This window comes from Diadema antillarum, unplaced genomic scaffold (genome assembly GCF_040938485.1).
Source record: "Diadema antillarum isolate AM-2024a unplaced genomic scaffold, OU_Dant_1.0 seq00000891_RagTag, whole genome shotgun sequence".
Lineage (NCBI taxonomy): Eukaryota > Metazoa > Echinodermata > Echinoidea > Diadematoida > Diadematidae > Diadema > Diadema antillarum.
The window spans coordinates 1,494,960-1,511,151 of record NW_027271755.1 but is presented as its reverse complement, the minus strand read 5'-3'; the positions used below and the strand labels follow the sequence as shown (position 1 = coordinate 1,511,151).

At 37.3% G+C, this 16,192-nt stretch overlaps 1 protein-coding gene and 1 long non-coding RNA gene across 2 annotated transcripts; both read left to right on the top strand.

Annotated features, from left to right (window-relative positions):
• Positions 1-338: 338 nt before the first annotated feature.
• Positions 339-3,884, top strand: LOC139740934 (uncharacterized). Its single transcript, XR_011711598.1, has 3 exons — positions 339-425; positions 2,357-2,488; positions 3,774-3,884. It is a non-coding gene; the product is annotated as an uncharacterized lncRNA (long non-coding RNA).
• An 853-nt stretch (positions 3,885-4,737) lies between these two features.
• On the top strand, positions 4,738-11,291 carry LOC139740960 (enoyl-CoA delta isomerase 1, mitochondrial-like). The gene is made up of 5 exons (XM_071651546.1): positions 4,738-4,845; positions 6,959-7,057; positions 8,084-8,165; positions 9,095-9,211; positions 11,128-11,291. The coding sequence occupies exons 1-5, from the start codon at positions 4,738-4,740 to the stop codon at positions 11,289-11,291; spliced, it is 570 nt and encodes a 189-aa protein (XP_071507647.1).
• The last annotated feature ends 4,901 nt before the right edge of the window (positions 11,292-16,192 follow it).

Genomic DNA, 16,192 nt, shown 5'->3' with positions numbered 1-16,192 from the left:
CGGGTGCCCAAACAGTGCTTACTTCCCAGTGCACATGCATCCTTCAAAGAAAATCCTGAATCCGGAAATGATCCAGATCATGATGACCACCAAAAGATGCTCAGCTGTTCTTTCACATTGGACTAAACCGTCACTATGTACGTTCAGAATACGTACAAGCCGTACTCAGATAAGTTTTTAAACTTTGAGTATGATTATAAACACTACAGATACCGCGGATACTGGTAGAAAAAGAAACAAACAAACATGCGGCTGAGGTTGAGACTAAGGTAAAGGACCCTCGAAATGTGGTCCCTTGATCCAGTACTGTTAATGTTACAGTGTACTGTATGTACAGGCTGCATGTGAAAGCCTGTGTAATTAGGATCGGAGTGCAAAAGAGAACCTAGAAACAGACGTGATGTTCCTCAACCGTCTTTCAATCCGTAAGTATTGTTATAATCAGAGAGACGCGTTTGTGATTCTACAGTATACTATCTTGTTGATTTGTCAATTAATCGTCTCCGACTTGTACTCATGACACTCTAGAATCGGATGGCAGCTAAGCAGCCCTTCTAGTCGCTGCTCCGATTTACGCTATACGCTGCGTATTCGCGGGCGGCTGGAGTCGGGGACGGGTAGGAGACACCTGTGGGCTGTGCTTGTGGCGAAGTCCAGCTGCTTTTTCTCTCTCTTGAAGCGAAGCCGCGCATCAATCAAACTCAGTAACATGATATGAAATAATATAATTAGCATTATTTTTACTCTTTCGGCGTGATAAATTTCATTGATAGCAGTCGTCTTTCGTTGTCAAATCTAGGGGATTGTTAGTTATTGATAGTAGACTATTTTAGGTTACAAAACTTCAGCCAAAGCAAATTTGTACACGATTTATGTCATTGACATCGTCCTTGTGGTTTAGAAATGTCAGGCCAATCTAAGGGAATGGGCAATCGCATTGAAGTTAATGATAGCACCACGCTTGGAGGGGCTATCTAGTATTTGAAGCATTAAAATTGGTTTATCAGTCCATTTCCTATCGGGGGGAGGGTGCCAATAAGATTAGGGGGAACAATGAATGAAGTGGGGGTATTTTTATGTTAAATTTTTTAAAAACTTTTTTATGTTTGTTAGCTATGATGTATGTTACTACGTACTGTACTACCTGGGTCATTAGGGGCAAAACCATTGTAATATTTTTAAAGCTCTACAACAGCACAATTTCAGGCATCGGACAATTTATTGGAAAGAGGGCCACCAAAGCAAGGATAATGAAGTGTCTGTCGTGTTTCAGCGAGAGGGACATTATGGGGGGGGGGGGGGGGGGGGGGGGGGGGGAGGTGGAGGGGATTATAATGAGCTTTCCTGTAAATAAAATAACATAAAAGGGCAGCATCAAACCATTTATTGGAAAAGGGTCTACCACCAGATTGAGTACAGGTACTTGCAATATTATAGGGGTATAACCTCTCAGTAAATTTAAAACCCTTATATCACCCTTCCCCTGGCACTCCCTATCAAAGAAATGGGGCATAATCGTGATATAGTCCCCACCGCTGCGTGTCCGTACTAAATAAACCCTACCTATCCCTATACCCTAACCTTAACGCACAGGTGCACGCGCACTGTGGTGGGGGGAGCGATGGGGACTATCACGATTATACCAGAAATGGTTTGATCCTGCCCAGCCATATACTGTAAAACGAGGAATTTTCGTGTGCATTTTAATTTCACGAATTTTGCGAGCGCCAAGATTCGCGAAATTAAAATGTGCACGAAAGTTCTTGTCTAGCATTGAATGCCAGTGGCAGTTCGCGAAAATTTCATGCTGCAAAAAAGGCCGTCGGCTCCGATTCGCATTTGCCACATTACAGGCATGCCGGTTTATAAATTCACGGAGATAAGCATGAGTGAATTGATGTAATGATTATTCATGTAATCCTTGGAAATGATGCTTGCCATTACACATCCACCTGACAGCAACAAAGTGTTCATTAAAACCTAGTTTAATACTTGGCAATATTGATGGGGATAAAGTTTTAATACATTCAGTGCAATGCAAATATATAGATGCTTCTCACTGGCCACATTCTTTGTTTAAACATATTTCATAAATTGTTACGTTGTGCAAGCCTTCAAATTAATTGGCATTATGTCACTTTGAAAATCAGTGAAGTACCTAACCAACGGAGAAAAAAGAAATGTCATCTTCAACTGGCAGTGTTGTTATTAACTTTCATGACCTATTTGGCTTGCCATAGACTATACTGATTGTACACAATTGCTCTATGCTGAAGTTAGCGACTCTAATACACTGTCAGTAATATATCCTCTTAAAACCAAGGATCACCCCTAAGTCTTGTTTGAATTTCAATAGGCTTACGGTCGCTGACACCGTTGCAGCGTAATATCCTGTGTGCCAACTCTCTTGGAGAGCTGACTGGACTGCATATCAGACACCGGCACTACAGCGATGGCACAGGGAATTTCAGGATCGAAAAAGATAAAGGTATTACCCCATTGAATCCCAGTGACCACGTTTCTGTTGTTTCCAGCTGTTTATCATTACTTGTGTTATTCATTGGTAATGGTAGTATTTTATGCAGTGAGGAAAAAAAAAAAAGTTTTCACTATCACTTGAACCCTACTTATGTCATTAAATACATATTGTACATGCGATTCTTTTCTTCAGTTACCAGTACAGAATTTCAAAATCCTCTAAATTGCTAAGTCTGTAATTGATCCACAAATTTGCCACATATCTATGCAAGATAAATGGTAATATTTCTCCTTCAAAGTGGCAGATTTTAAATTTTTTTCTCATTGTGGTCAAATTTGACAACATTAACAAGTTTTATTTAATCTTTATGCAACATATGAAGAGTTTGTTCGCAAAAACCAATAAGTCCATATTTTCCAAATGGAGATATTTGCGATTAAAGGTCAAGAAAAATAAAGAGAATAATAAGAAAATGTTTGCTTCTTTTGACCATAACTTCAAAAATGTACCTTTATATGTAGTGACCAATATATCATTTAAAAGGCATTATTTTGTACTCTATGACAGAGACCGTACTTCAAAATCTTCAAAAATGGACTTTTTGCTAACAAACTCTTCATATGATATGCCGTGAAATTCAGAGGTGCCAATTTAATGGTTTCAGTGATTTCTCAAGCAAAATTTCCTCGGGACTCATCAAGACGACCTGAAAATGATAAGAGTCCTGTGAAAAAAGTTAAAGGAGACATTTCCATATAAAGTTCTTCCCCCACCCCCATAATACTGAAAATATAAGTTTTTATTATTTTTCAAGTATATTTCCTAACTTCTTTGGCCAAGAAACTTTACGAACAATTACTTTATTTTGTCTAAAGTACTTTTCTTCCTTACATCACATGTATGTTGTAACAAACCATGACTAGACTTAAATGTGTTTGTATGAACAGGACTTTTTAGGCAGCATTTTATGTCTATTATCTACATACTCTGCTATACATTTGACCATCAACAAGAGTTCATATCAGAAGTCACTTGTCATCTTATTGAGTATAGAAAAGATGCGCCTAACTAGACAAGCAATCTGCTTCTTCTTTTTAAGGTGCTACCCTGACATGAATTTTCTTGTAATGTTTTATTCCTTTGCTTTGATTTGAAATAAATGTTACTTGAATTAGATTGAATAAATGATGATATGTTGTAAAACAATTCTGGCCCTGCATGTGATGAAGATTAAGATAATACACAAAACGACTATCATTATGATTATCGTTGCCAAATGGTATTTCTCACCCAGGATTTGCTGTCATGTACATGACACGGCGACCAGCCAATGGGTACACGCTGGACTTTGTGAAGGAAATGACCGCCAACATCTTGGATGTGGAGGGCGATCAATCAATGGAAGGACTGGTCATTACATCAGTAGGTCATCTGGGCTGAGGAGCTGTAGATTTTGATTCCTCAACACGCCCTACTCAGTGGCAGATCCAGGCAGGAGCGCACCGGGTGCACATCCCCCCTTTAATTTTTGTTAAAACAAAAGAAAGAAAAAGAAAAAAATTGAGAATGCGTGCCCCCCCCCTTTAATTTTGTAAAGGTGCCCCCTATCACAAAATTCCCGGATCTGCCCGTGCTACTGCTGCTGTTCGAGTAGAAAGGGGATAAGGTTGATATAGGAAGAGAAGAGATGGGAAGGATCACTTAGCTTCATCTACAACGGCCTTGTAGGAAAGCAGCACATTCGAAACTTTTTGAGATTTGTTTCAGTTGTAAATGATTTGCGAACTTCATCACTCCTCTTGGATTTTCAACTCTAAAACATATGGGATAAGTCTTTTAGAAGGTCAAAATCAAACTCATTGATTTAATCATTGGGTGATTTCAAGTTTGGTAGTATATAGTGCTGGTGTTGGTTCTATCTCAACACTAGCTCCAGTAACGATTCCAAATAGTTAGCAGGGCCATCTTAATATCATGAGGTAGTTCTTCTAGCTGCTGTTGGGCCCAGTGTCGAATGTCGTCAGCTGAAATAAGCTCCACTATTCTTGTTGGCAATATGGATATTTTCATTTATGTGCAACATTCTGTGTGCAATGTGTTTCGCATAGAGACAATAGATATTTAAAATGTAAAGAAGTAGTTAAATGTCGCTTTCCGTCACTCTGTGTCTTTTTTGTCTCCCTCCCCCTTTTTTTGTTCCTATCTCTTCCTCTCTATAGGACATTCCCAAGCTATTTTCCGCTGGCGTAGACTTCAAGATGGCTTACCAGAAGCCCAAAGAGGGGATGATGGAGTTCTGGAGAGCATTCCAAGAAGCCTTTCTTGTGCTCTACGGCTCGCGACTGGCCACCATAGCTGCCATCAATGTATGTATCCAGACGAAAATATGTTAGCAAGAGCCCGTATGGGATATAAAATCCTGACAGAACAAAAAAATAAAAAAAATAGAAAAGCACTCCGAGAGCACAGACCTCCGCCAAGCAGTTACTTTCCACCGATGATCTTGCTCTTCCCAAAGAAATTTTTCTCCTCTCCACCACTGGGAAAAAGCTCTTTGGCCTCTCCAATATAGATCAGTGATTTCCACCCATAGGTATACATGCTGAAAAATCGCCCGATTTCTAAATGTAGAAGCCTTTGTTACGTCATAAACCCTCAGCTGCGCAGCGCGCCTCGCCCTAGCAGAAACTAGAGCACTCACTTTAGTGCGCGTTTAAAAACCTAAAAAATGTGCAGCTTGAGCTCCCAAGTTCATTGACCCTACCTGTCAAAATATCAAAAATCTTTCATAAATTCCCCCAAAATTCTCGGATCACTACCAAAATTCAATCATCTGTTACTTGTGTCATTCTCAACCTTTCCTGCAAGTTTCATCCAAATCCGTTATCCACTTTTTGAGTTATTTGGCACACGGACAAACAAACTAGCAAACAAACAAACGGTAACGAAAACATAGCCTCCTCCCTTGGCGGAGGTAATAAAAAGAATTTAAAAAATGTCCAACCAGAATTGAAAGGATGCTCATGCAAAAAATACTTTGGTGGTCCTCACTTGATTGGGAGGGGATGGTGGACCAACAAACTTTGCTCATGCTCATGCAGGGTGAACTTGCAAGCAAGTGGTATTGCAATGGATTTAAACTGCTATATTTCTGAATTATGTGAGGCTCCTATGTCATCAACTTTTTTCAGCATCATTTGTTTAAGGTTTTTCAGAGTATTGGTTTCTCTGCTCAAGGACCACAATATATTCCACAAATCTATATGTAGGGCTGTCGATTTATGTACTACATGATGTGAAATCATAAAAATTGTGTTGAATGTCCCTTTGATAACATGATTTAATGGGCAGATTTTGGAGAAGTATGGAAAATCACCACAAAGTTGACATCAAGCCAAGTACGGTGTGTGGGTAGTGGATCATCACATCTGCTATACTAGTTTCCTGCTTGGCAACATGCAATTAAAAAGAAAAAAAATCCCTTGTTTTCTGTTAGGCATATGATGAGCTGTATTGACATTAGCCGTGGCTTGGTTGCATAGTTTTGTGCGGAATTCATGGTACTAAAATTTATCAGCAGCAAAAAAATAAATAAAAAAGAATAGACAAAATGTCTTCTTTTTTTTTGCAAGACCAGAAGAAATCTGTTTTACAACCCATGGTCTGTAGCATTTCAAACGAAATAGAATATGAGTCACCGCTGTCAGCAATCTTTACCCACAGAACACATGCAATCATTGGCCTCCTAGACCTTAAATAATTTCAATCTTTCATAGTGGGGGTTAAAGGGATAGTACAGTATTGGTGGAGATGGGAATTGGGCTTTTAACTTTTTGCGAGATACCAAGAAAACACTTATGATATAGTACAGAGCATACCATTTTAAGAGGAATTCAAAAGTTTATTTGATGAAAATCGGGTTTGGAATGACTGAAACATCCAAAAACAAAGTAAAACAAAGCGATCGTGATAAAGTGTGGGTCCCACACTTTATTAGAAATGCCCTTTTTTTATATCTCCACCATTTCAAAACCAATTTTCATCAAATAAACGTTGAATTCCTCATGAAATTACATGCTCTTTCATATTTCATAAGAGGTTTCTCATTATTTCACCAAAAAATGTTAGAAACCCGAAATTAGGTCTCAACCCAAACTGTACAATCCCTTTAAAACCAGAACAGAATGTCAGCAGTGTTCAGTCTTGTCATGGATTTGCCATGACTGTCTCTTTGTGTGTAACTATTTCATGATAAATGAAGTCTGAGGAAAATTTGAGGCATGAAAGGGGTTTAGGGTATATTTGTGCATCAGGATGACTACTTACTGATTATAGATCAAGTAGATTTGCGGTCAGGGGTCACAGGGCAAAGGTCCCAGGAAACCTTGGTGGATCTTCTACCTGAATTACTGCCTGTAAGTAAGTTCTTTGCTGGCTGCATTTCAACTTACCATTTTACATGCGTTTCTTGTTCTCCAGGGCCAGTGTTACGCTGCTGGTGCAGTGACAGCCCTAGCATGCGACAGCAGGATCATGGTCAAAGGGCCCTATGGCATCACTCTAAACGAAGTAGCCGTGGTAAGGATTCTCACCATCTTTTTTTTTTCCTTTTTGTATCAACTGAAGAGAAATAGATCCGAAAATCATCAAAACTGAATTTATGTTGGCATTACATATCCTCAGTCTCAGATAGTCGATTTGTACAGAAAGAATGCCGTGAAAAAAATATACAGTTATTGCGAACTTGAACTGGAAGGTAGTTATTGACAACAAGACGTACATTTTTCGATTTGTTTGTTGTTGACAGTGTGTTGGATAGTAGGTGATGTATCTTGCTGTGTCTGATAAGCATAAGATTTGCTTGTTCTATCGTTGTGCCCAAATCGGTCTATTTCTAAGGGTTGGCTTGTCTGCAAGGTGATACTGCCCTCAACGTTACATCTTTCAAAAGGTCATATTTAGGTTATGTGTTGTTTGAAGGTTTGCATGGTGAAGTAAATGAGGGAGAAAGATTTGCGGTGACACCATGTGTATTTAGTCCTTAGCCGGATCGTTCACAACCCCCATATGTCGCTTCCCTCTTCATTTCTCCTCTTTCTAGGCTCTTTTGCCAAACAACGATCCGGCTAAGGACTACATACACATGGTGTCACCGCAAATCTTTCTCCCTCACATTTAGGTTGCTGACTTATGTACACTATTTACTTGCCTCACCTTATGACTCTGTTGTTGTTTTTATTATGCCTCCGCCACGAAGTGGTGCCGGAGGCATTATGTAGTATGCAGCCCCATGATATACTCTTAATCTCTGTAGTTGTAATGACCTTTGGGATAGACATCTGTTGTGTGGCAAAAGATTTCGAAGTTATTCATTTTTATTGTTATCATTATTATTATTATTATTATTATTATTATTATTATTATTATTATTATTATTATTATTATTATTATTGTTATTGTTGTTGTTGTTGTTGTTATTATTCTTCTTCTTCTTATTATTATTATTGTTATGTTATCATCATTGGCTTGTCTGTTTGAATCAGCCACCTCTGTTGCCCCTTTACTCAAAGTTTTGTTGTTGTTGTTGTTTTCCACTCCTGCCAGGGTGTGGTCATTCCCTTCTGGATCCAAGATATGTTGCGGTGCACAGTTGGCCATCGTCAAGCTGAAAGAGCAATGCAGCTCGGTAAAGGGAGGAAAAAAAAGGCATCAATTTGGCAAACACACCCTACACTAACACTAAAAGGGTGAAATAGTTTTGGTTGAGATAGAGAGGATTCAGACTGAAACTTTTTGCGAGATAATAATTTTTATGGGAAAAGATGGTGGCAAATTAACATGTCACACATATCACTAGTGACACCAAACAAATTGTCACCAGAATTTCTTGGAGGTAACAGTGACTGAACTTTATTCTTCCCCTTGAGTGCCATGTCTGTTCAAAAGGTCTCGAAACTTTCTGCCCTAAACATGTTACACTAATGTACATAAATACATATTCATGACAATGAGAAACAACTTATAAAATATGTCAGAGCATACAATTCTAAGAGGAATTTAGAGTTTATTTTACAAAAATTGCTTTTGAAATGGCTAACATATTAAAAAAAAACTCAAGGAAACAAAGTGGCTGTAATAAAAGATGGTCCCATATTTTATTAGGACTTGTTTGTTTTTTATATCTCAGCCATTTCAAAACCAGTTTTTCATCAAATAAACTTTGAATTCCTCTTAGAATTTTGTGCTCTTTTGTATTTCATAAGAGCTTCTCATTATCTCACAAAAAGTTGGAAACTTCAAGTCCCATTCCAACCATACCATCCCTTAAAAGGAGAATTTTCCCTGAGTATGATGCATTTGTGGAGTCAAGTTTACCATATGCTTACCTCTTTATTAAAAAAGAAGGTAGTTGTCTCAAATTGCAATCAGAGTTTTAAATATTCTGCCATAAACTTATAGGATAAGTAATGACCTCTACTGTTTCAAAAGGTTAAACCCTCGCTATCTTTTTCCCTTTCATTTTAAATGATATGTACCTATTTACCTATATACTTATTTATATATATACATGCAAACGTAATTATATGCATATATGATGATATATTTGCTCTACAGGCACAATCTACAATGCAGAGGAAGCTCTGAGAATCGGTATGGTGGACGAAGCCGTGGATGAGGACAAGTTGATGGACAGTGTGAGGGAGGAGATGGGAAGATTTTTGAAAATACAGGGTGAGAACAGTTAAACAAGATTTTTTTTTTTTTTGGGGGGGGGGGAGGAGATGATTGAAAATACAAATTGAAGATAGTTGACCAAGATTTGTTTTGTTTTTGGTTTTTTGTGTGTGTCTTTTTTTTTGGGAGGGGGATGCTTGAAAATACAAGGTGAGAACAGTTAGCCAAGATTATTATTATTTTTTTTATTTTTATTTTTTTTGGGGGGGGAGTACTTTTCAGAGATGTCAAGGTCCGAGATGGGCAAGGCTTGAGTGTTTGCTGTTTTATCATTTGGAAGAGGCCATGATGTACTGCCTTAAAGGGATAGTGTACTTTTGGTTGAGATGGCGCTTAAGGTTTCCAACTTTTTTATGAGATAGTGAGAAACCCCTTATAAAGCATTAAAGAGCATATAATTCTTAGAAAATTCAAAGTTTATTTGATAAAAATTAGTTTTGTAATGGCTGAGATATCCAAAATAAAGTGATCCTAATAAAAGGTGGGACTCACCATTATTTTATTAAGATTGCTTTGTTTTAATATGTTTAGGTTGTCTCCGCCAATTTTACTACAAATTTTCATCAAATAAACTTTGTATTTCTCCTAGAATTGTTTCTAGAGTGGTTTCTAAGTCTCTCAGAAAGTTAAAAGGTGAATCCTCACCTCAACCAATACTTTACCATCCCTTTATTTTGTTATATTTTTTAGTTGTCTCAAAACGTGACTTTTCAGTGGTTGGAAATTCATCTTTTTTTTTTTTTTTTTTTTTTTTTTGGGGGGGGGGGGGGAGTGGGTTGCAAGGATTAAAAGGATTTGTCAGGCATATGAGTGTGAGAAACACCTTGAGGCTTGAGTCTTGTGTTGAATGCATAAGACTAGTAGGTCTGCTTTTTATGGGGGGGGGGGGGTTAGGGCTAGGAAGAGCATATGAAGCAATATTTACATTCTCTTCACATTTCACTAGATATATTTTTGCCATTCCACCACTCAGAGTACACTCACTGAGACCTGACATTGTGTATGCTAGTAGGGTATTAGGTTTCATCTGCCAAAAAGAATGAATCTGAAATGATTGAAAATTGGAACATACAAAATGTCTTGCAGAGAAACGGTGTTACATGTTTTGAATCACCTCTAGGATACGCCTTGGTCAATAACGAATGGGGGAGATATTAAAGGGTGTGTACAGTTCTGGTTGAGGTGAGGATTTAACTTTTAACGTTTTGCAAGATATTAAAAAACCACTATGAGATGTCAAAGAGCATGCAATTCTAAGGGGTATTGAAAGTTTATTTGATGAAAATCGGCTTTGAAATAGCTGAGATATCCAAAAACAAGGTAAAACGAAGAGATCCTAATAAGAGGCGTGGCCTGTCGCCTTTTATTATGAAAATTTTTTTTGGATATCTCAGCCATTTGAAAACCGATTTTCATCAAATAAATATTGAATCCTTTTTAGAAATAACATGCTCTTTCATTTTTCATATGAGGTTTCTCATTATCTCACTCAGGAATGTTATTAACCTGAATCCCCACCCCAACCAGTACTGTACAGTCCCTTTAAGGGGTCGAATCCACCTTGATTGGATTTTATACTGCCTTTGAGCTCCAAACTAATCAACAGGGTATATTTGTGAAAATGAAAATTGAAAGAAACCCTGTACACTGTGCAATCCCTACAAACGTTTGTTGTGTTAATGAGATACGAATGATGTCAATTGATACATTTGTCCTCATTCAAAACGTGATACACCTTATTCCATGAAAAGACAACAATAATATGATTTTATTCATATACTATTCTAGCAGACTGTACACCATGAATAAAGGGTTTTATATCCTCTTCCACATAAGCCAGGTACTTTGGTGTACAGAAAACTCCTAGAATGAGTTGTTCATGTAAACTGGGTGACTTATTGTATTTGTCTTAGGCGTGCCTCGTGCACAATGCAAGCAGGAGCTCCGGGGAAAGTTCTTGCGCAACCTGCGAGAGCGCCGGGAGGAGGACGCCCATCAGATGGCGGAGAACTTCACCTCAGACCTCGTCCAGAACAATATAGCTGCCTTCCTGGCATCAAGATCCAAGCGAAAGTGACCACACCCTTTTTCAACTCCCGAAACTACCAACTAGTATGCACTCTGTTTTACTTTTTTTTTTTTTTTAAATTGCCATGTTTTTCCTCATCTCAAAGGAAGAAATATGCTGCTGTAATGAAATATATGACATTTCTGAAATTATATGTAGGATTAAGTACCATTTCATTGCATGTTTGAACCAAAATATGCCATTTTTACCTTCAAGACATGTCTTCTTGCGCAGGTCTTGTGTGCATCTGTATGTTTGTGTGTGTGTGTGTGTGTGTGTGTGTGTGTATGTTTGATTTTTTTATTTTGTCTGTAAAGGGTTAGTAGTTATTTCTGATATACATCAGCGACTTGCCCAAGTGAACTGCAAATGATGTGCATTGGAACATTTCATGCAGTTGCACCATGAATATAGTGCAGATCTGATAAATCATATCGTGAAAGTCGTACGCAAATTTCAAGTCATGTGTCGCTTCTTTTGACGGTGACCTTGATTCATTTAATTCTTAGTAACTTCATAATGATTAAAAGTTGATTGGATAAGATCTATGAGACATCCTTACAGAAAAAGCAGCTTGGTTTTCCATTTCTCTACACTTCGTAGTATTCATTAGTAACTCCAGATGAGTATTGCTTATAAAGATATTGAAATATGAGAAATGAATCCAAAAATATAGCTCGATATATTTGCAAAATATATGAAATGTGTCAACTTTTCAATTACCTCTTCTTGCAGGAAGATTCTTGTCTTCCGGTATCAATTTTGCCATTGTTGTTATTTTGAATGTATTCAGCGAGAATCATATAGTGTGTGTGATCTCAAACTTATTTTTCCCTTTTGTCTGTCATTGGACCATTTTGTTGTATCCTATTGCTGCTTTCAATCTGTCCCTGTGAAAAGAGAGAAGAAAAAATAAAAAACTGCAGCATCCTGAACTAGGACACTTTTGTGATTGCTTAACATATGTGTAAGAATCTTTCTTGCCCAGAATAGAAATAAGAAGTGATTCACACACAGAGGATATTAACAGCGTTTGAAAATTGTACTTTACAACTAACTGCAGAAAGCTTCAATTCTTGCGTTTGGAGATGAAAAAAAAAGAGAAAAATGTTCACTCTCAGGTTTAATATGCATGTTATGCGAAAATCAGTCCCACTCTTTTTTTTTCTTTTTTTTTTTAACTCTTGCGATAATAGACCAGCTTGTTGTGTATGTAGCTCAAATACTGTGTGCTTTGTACCTCTTTGCCATTGTACATGTAATTCTTTTTGTCTGTGACAGCTTATGGATGGTATTTTTGTAAATTAATAATCATTTTTTAAAACCCATTGAGGACAGGCTAATTTTGCTACAACATGCATTTCCAATAGACATGTGCCTAAGTATACTCGGAACTCGTCCTCAACGGGATAATGTTATGATAGTATGGGGAAAAAAGTACATTCCGTGCATCGAATGCTTGAGTTGAATTTATGGATTCCAAAGGTAGGTATCCACTATTTTCTGAGGGGCGCAGACCCGAACAAACTAGTGCAATTTTGACACTGAGGAATCCATACATTCAATATTTACTCAAAATAGGGCAGTACATGATGTATTTGTTTTATATCCTTCCAACAAATCAAATAATTAAAAACAGTAAACTTGCCGAAATAAAATTGTTAATATATTATTGCAGTATATGAGTAAAGATGGACGCAATTTACACGGAGGTCTAGTGATCCTGATATCGATAACACTTTGCACACGCTGTAGATGAAGAAGCATTTATCGCATAGCTGTGGCATGGTATGGTGCACTATACCATTGATATTGTGTCACGGTAAAGCACATTATTTTTTTTTTTCCATCGGCATGTTGTCTTGTTGGTCACATGACACTATTTAGACCGATCGCTGAACAGGATTTCATTAATGAAGCATGTAATAGAGCTACTAGTTTTTATCATAGTTTTAAAGACAAAGGTTACTTTTGTAATATCCGTGTTTTTGTGCGAAATATTATCAACTTTCTTTTTACCTGGAAGAGAGGTGCGACACATGCAACACTGAAATATTGTCGTAAAGTATTTTGTGAAGTGAATGTAGCATTTATTAATGCAATAGTTTCTTGTGGGCGGTTTGTATTGTAGGAATGCCTGAAGGAGAGAAATAATGCAACTCAAATTCGATCGCAAATTTACTACTTCAGTTTAACAGCAGCATTTTCACCGTGTGTACGTGATTATTTGCCCCTGTGAGAAATACGTTCCAGATGAAAGCATTTACATCAGATAATAAGCAAGTGTTTGATGGAAATCAAACAATTAAAATTTTAGAAAAATGACTAAATGCCAGAGAATGTGTTTGTCTAATAATGGCAATTGCTGCAGACGCTTTCAGGGACTGAATGCCATTTCCATGTGCTCACACTAGTGTGTTAGCAATCAATATCAATTGGAAATGATGAATTTGTATATTACTCTGAAAGATACTGAGATGAATGTTTATCATGTCATCAATAAATTGTGGGATGATGATCCTTGACGCATATTATAAGACAATCTGATATCACATCGTGTTTGATTCTAATAATTGCATGTGCATGAATACGTGTACAGTGTAGTTTTACTTTCATATACGTAATTTCATTGTGTCATGTGTAATGTAAGGAGCCTTGTTTTAACAGACCTTACTGCCGCAACGTCGCGACAACGTCCAGAGAACAAAATTCCTCGCCTCAGACACTAAAACAGTACACTAGGAGATTACAAAAGCAAAAGTTGCTGTGGCAATGTCCGAGCAACAACCACTTTAACCCTTTTTTCAAATAGTCATTTTCAAATTTTGATTGATTATGTTAATTAAGCCCAAGATCATATATTATCCTAATTAAAAGCATTGAGAGCCTACTTTTTATGCCTCCGCCAACGAAGTGGCCGGAGGCATTATGATTTCGGGTCGTCCGTCCGTCCGTGCGTACGTCCGTCCGTCCGTACATCCGTCCCATTTTGTTTTTGTCGATATCTCAAGAACCGTGTGGTGGTTTTACATCAAACTTGGTATGAGGGTATATCCTGGGGGGATAATACTTTGTGTGGATTTTAGGGTCACAGGGTCAAAGGTCACAGGTTATTTTGTGAAAAAAAGATTGAAATTTCATGTTTTTCTCCATATCTCGCAAATGGTTCAAGGTATCTTCATGGAACTTAGTATATATGCTTGTACCGATGAGCAGTGATTATCTAGGGAAGTTGGGGGTCATGGGTCAAAGGTCAGGGGGTTAAAGGTCACGGTCAACTCCTCAAAATATCACTACTTTCCTTAAAATGCAATGCCTGAAGTTTTTTTTTTTAACTTGATGTACAAATATGCATGTATTACCCTATATATATTCTGTTGGAAGTTTCTTGCCCAAAGGTCAAAAGGTCAAAGGTCAAGTGAAAGTGCTAAATTGCGCTTTTTCCTCCATATCTCGAAGGTAACTCAAGGCATCATCATGAAACTTACATATTTATGCATGTTCTACCTAACAGTGATTCTCTTTGGAACTGTGAGGTCAAAGGGCAAAGGCCAGGTTTAGATAATGCTATTTTACCATTTGATACTGAAATGATACTTTTTTTTCAATACCTTGAAAATTACTCAATGCATAAGCTTATAAAAGGGCCAAAAGTCAAGTAAAAATCATCAGTTCCCCAAATACCTGCACTCTGACATTTTAACCCTATAAAGCCCAAGGGGGGGGGGGGCACATTGTGCCCCCCTACTGTATTTTCGTTTGCCACTCCTACACCCTTTACCCGATTTCCACCAAATTTGGTGACTTTTCCTAAAATCTTATTGCAAACATTTTGGTATATAATTTAGCTATGTTTGATATTGCTGGTTGCCATGACAACCGTAAACTGACAACTATATTCGTCAGATTTTGCATGTTTTTCTGTTCCAATTTCAATCAACAATATAATAATGGATGAAATGTGGGTTTTCTTGGCTGTAATTTGCTGAAGAACCAAAATGTGAAGTAATTATGGTGGTGAATTACCCTGAAATGATTTTCTTATTATTTCCTTTATTTTTATATGACGTAGGCATCAAACAATAGATATGATAGAAATAATTAAAAATACAGCATTTTCCAAAGACTACCTGTTTATTTTGTGTTATTTTCACGCAAGCTTTGCCTGTTATATCATTTGTTGATCATATCATCAATCTGCAAACTCGAATTTTCAATATTATGGAAATATTAAATATACAATGTAATACCAATATATGTACCTATCCCAAGCAATACATCAGAGGTTTAATATATTTTTATATATTGTAATGAATAGCGCCCCCACACGCTGACCTTGAGAAATTTCAAACATAATAAATAGTGAAGGTTGACTTGCTTTTCCTTTGTGGCAAATATGAAATTGATTGATGCAAAATAAAAGCATATATGCTGGGGATAAAGAAATATAAGGAAAAAATACGATTTTAGCATATTTCCTATATATTTCTATATATTTTGGTAAATAGCGCCCTCAATAGGTGACCTTGAGAAATTTTAAATGTTGGGTCATGTAGAGTATGAGTTGCTCTATCCATGTGCCAAATATGACGGTGATATATCATATAATAAAAAAGTTATATAGGGGGGCACAATGTGCCCCCCTTGGGCCTGGAAGGGGTCAAAATAGCTTGGGCTTTATAGGGTTAATAATTCATCAAATTGAACCTAGTTCTAGGAAAGTGAACATTCAGCACATATGTGGCAAACCTGTCATTTTAATATTTTGCCAATTGTGTGAATCTGTCATCACACATTGTCAAGACATTGTATTATAGACCTATTAGGAGAACCATGCATTATGGCGGAGGCATACCAGTCGCCGTAGCGATATTTCTAGTTTGGTTTCTGTTTTAATGAACATGTATTCA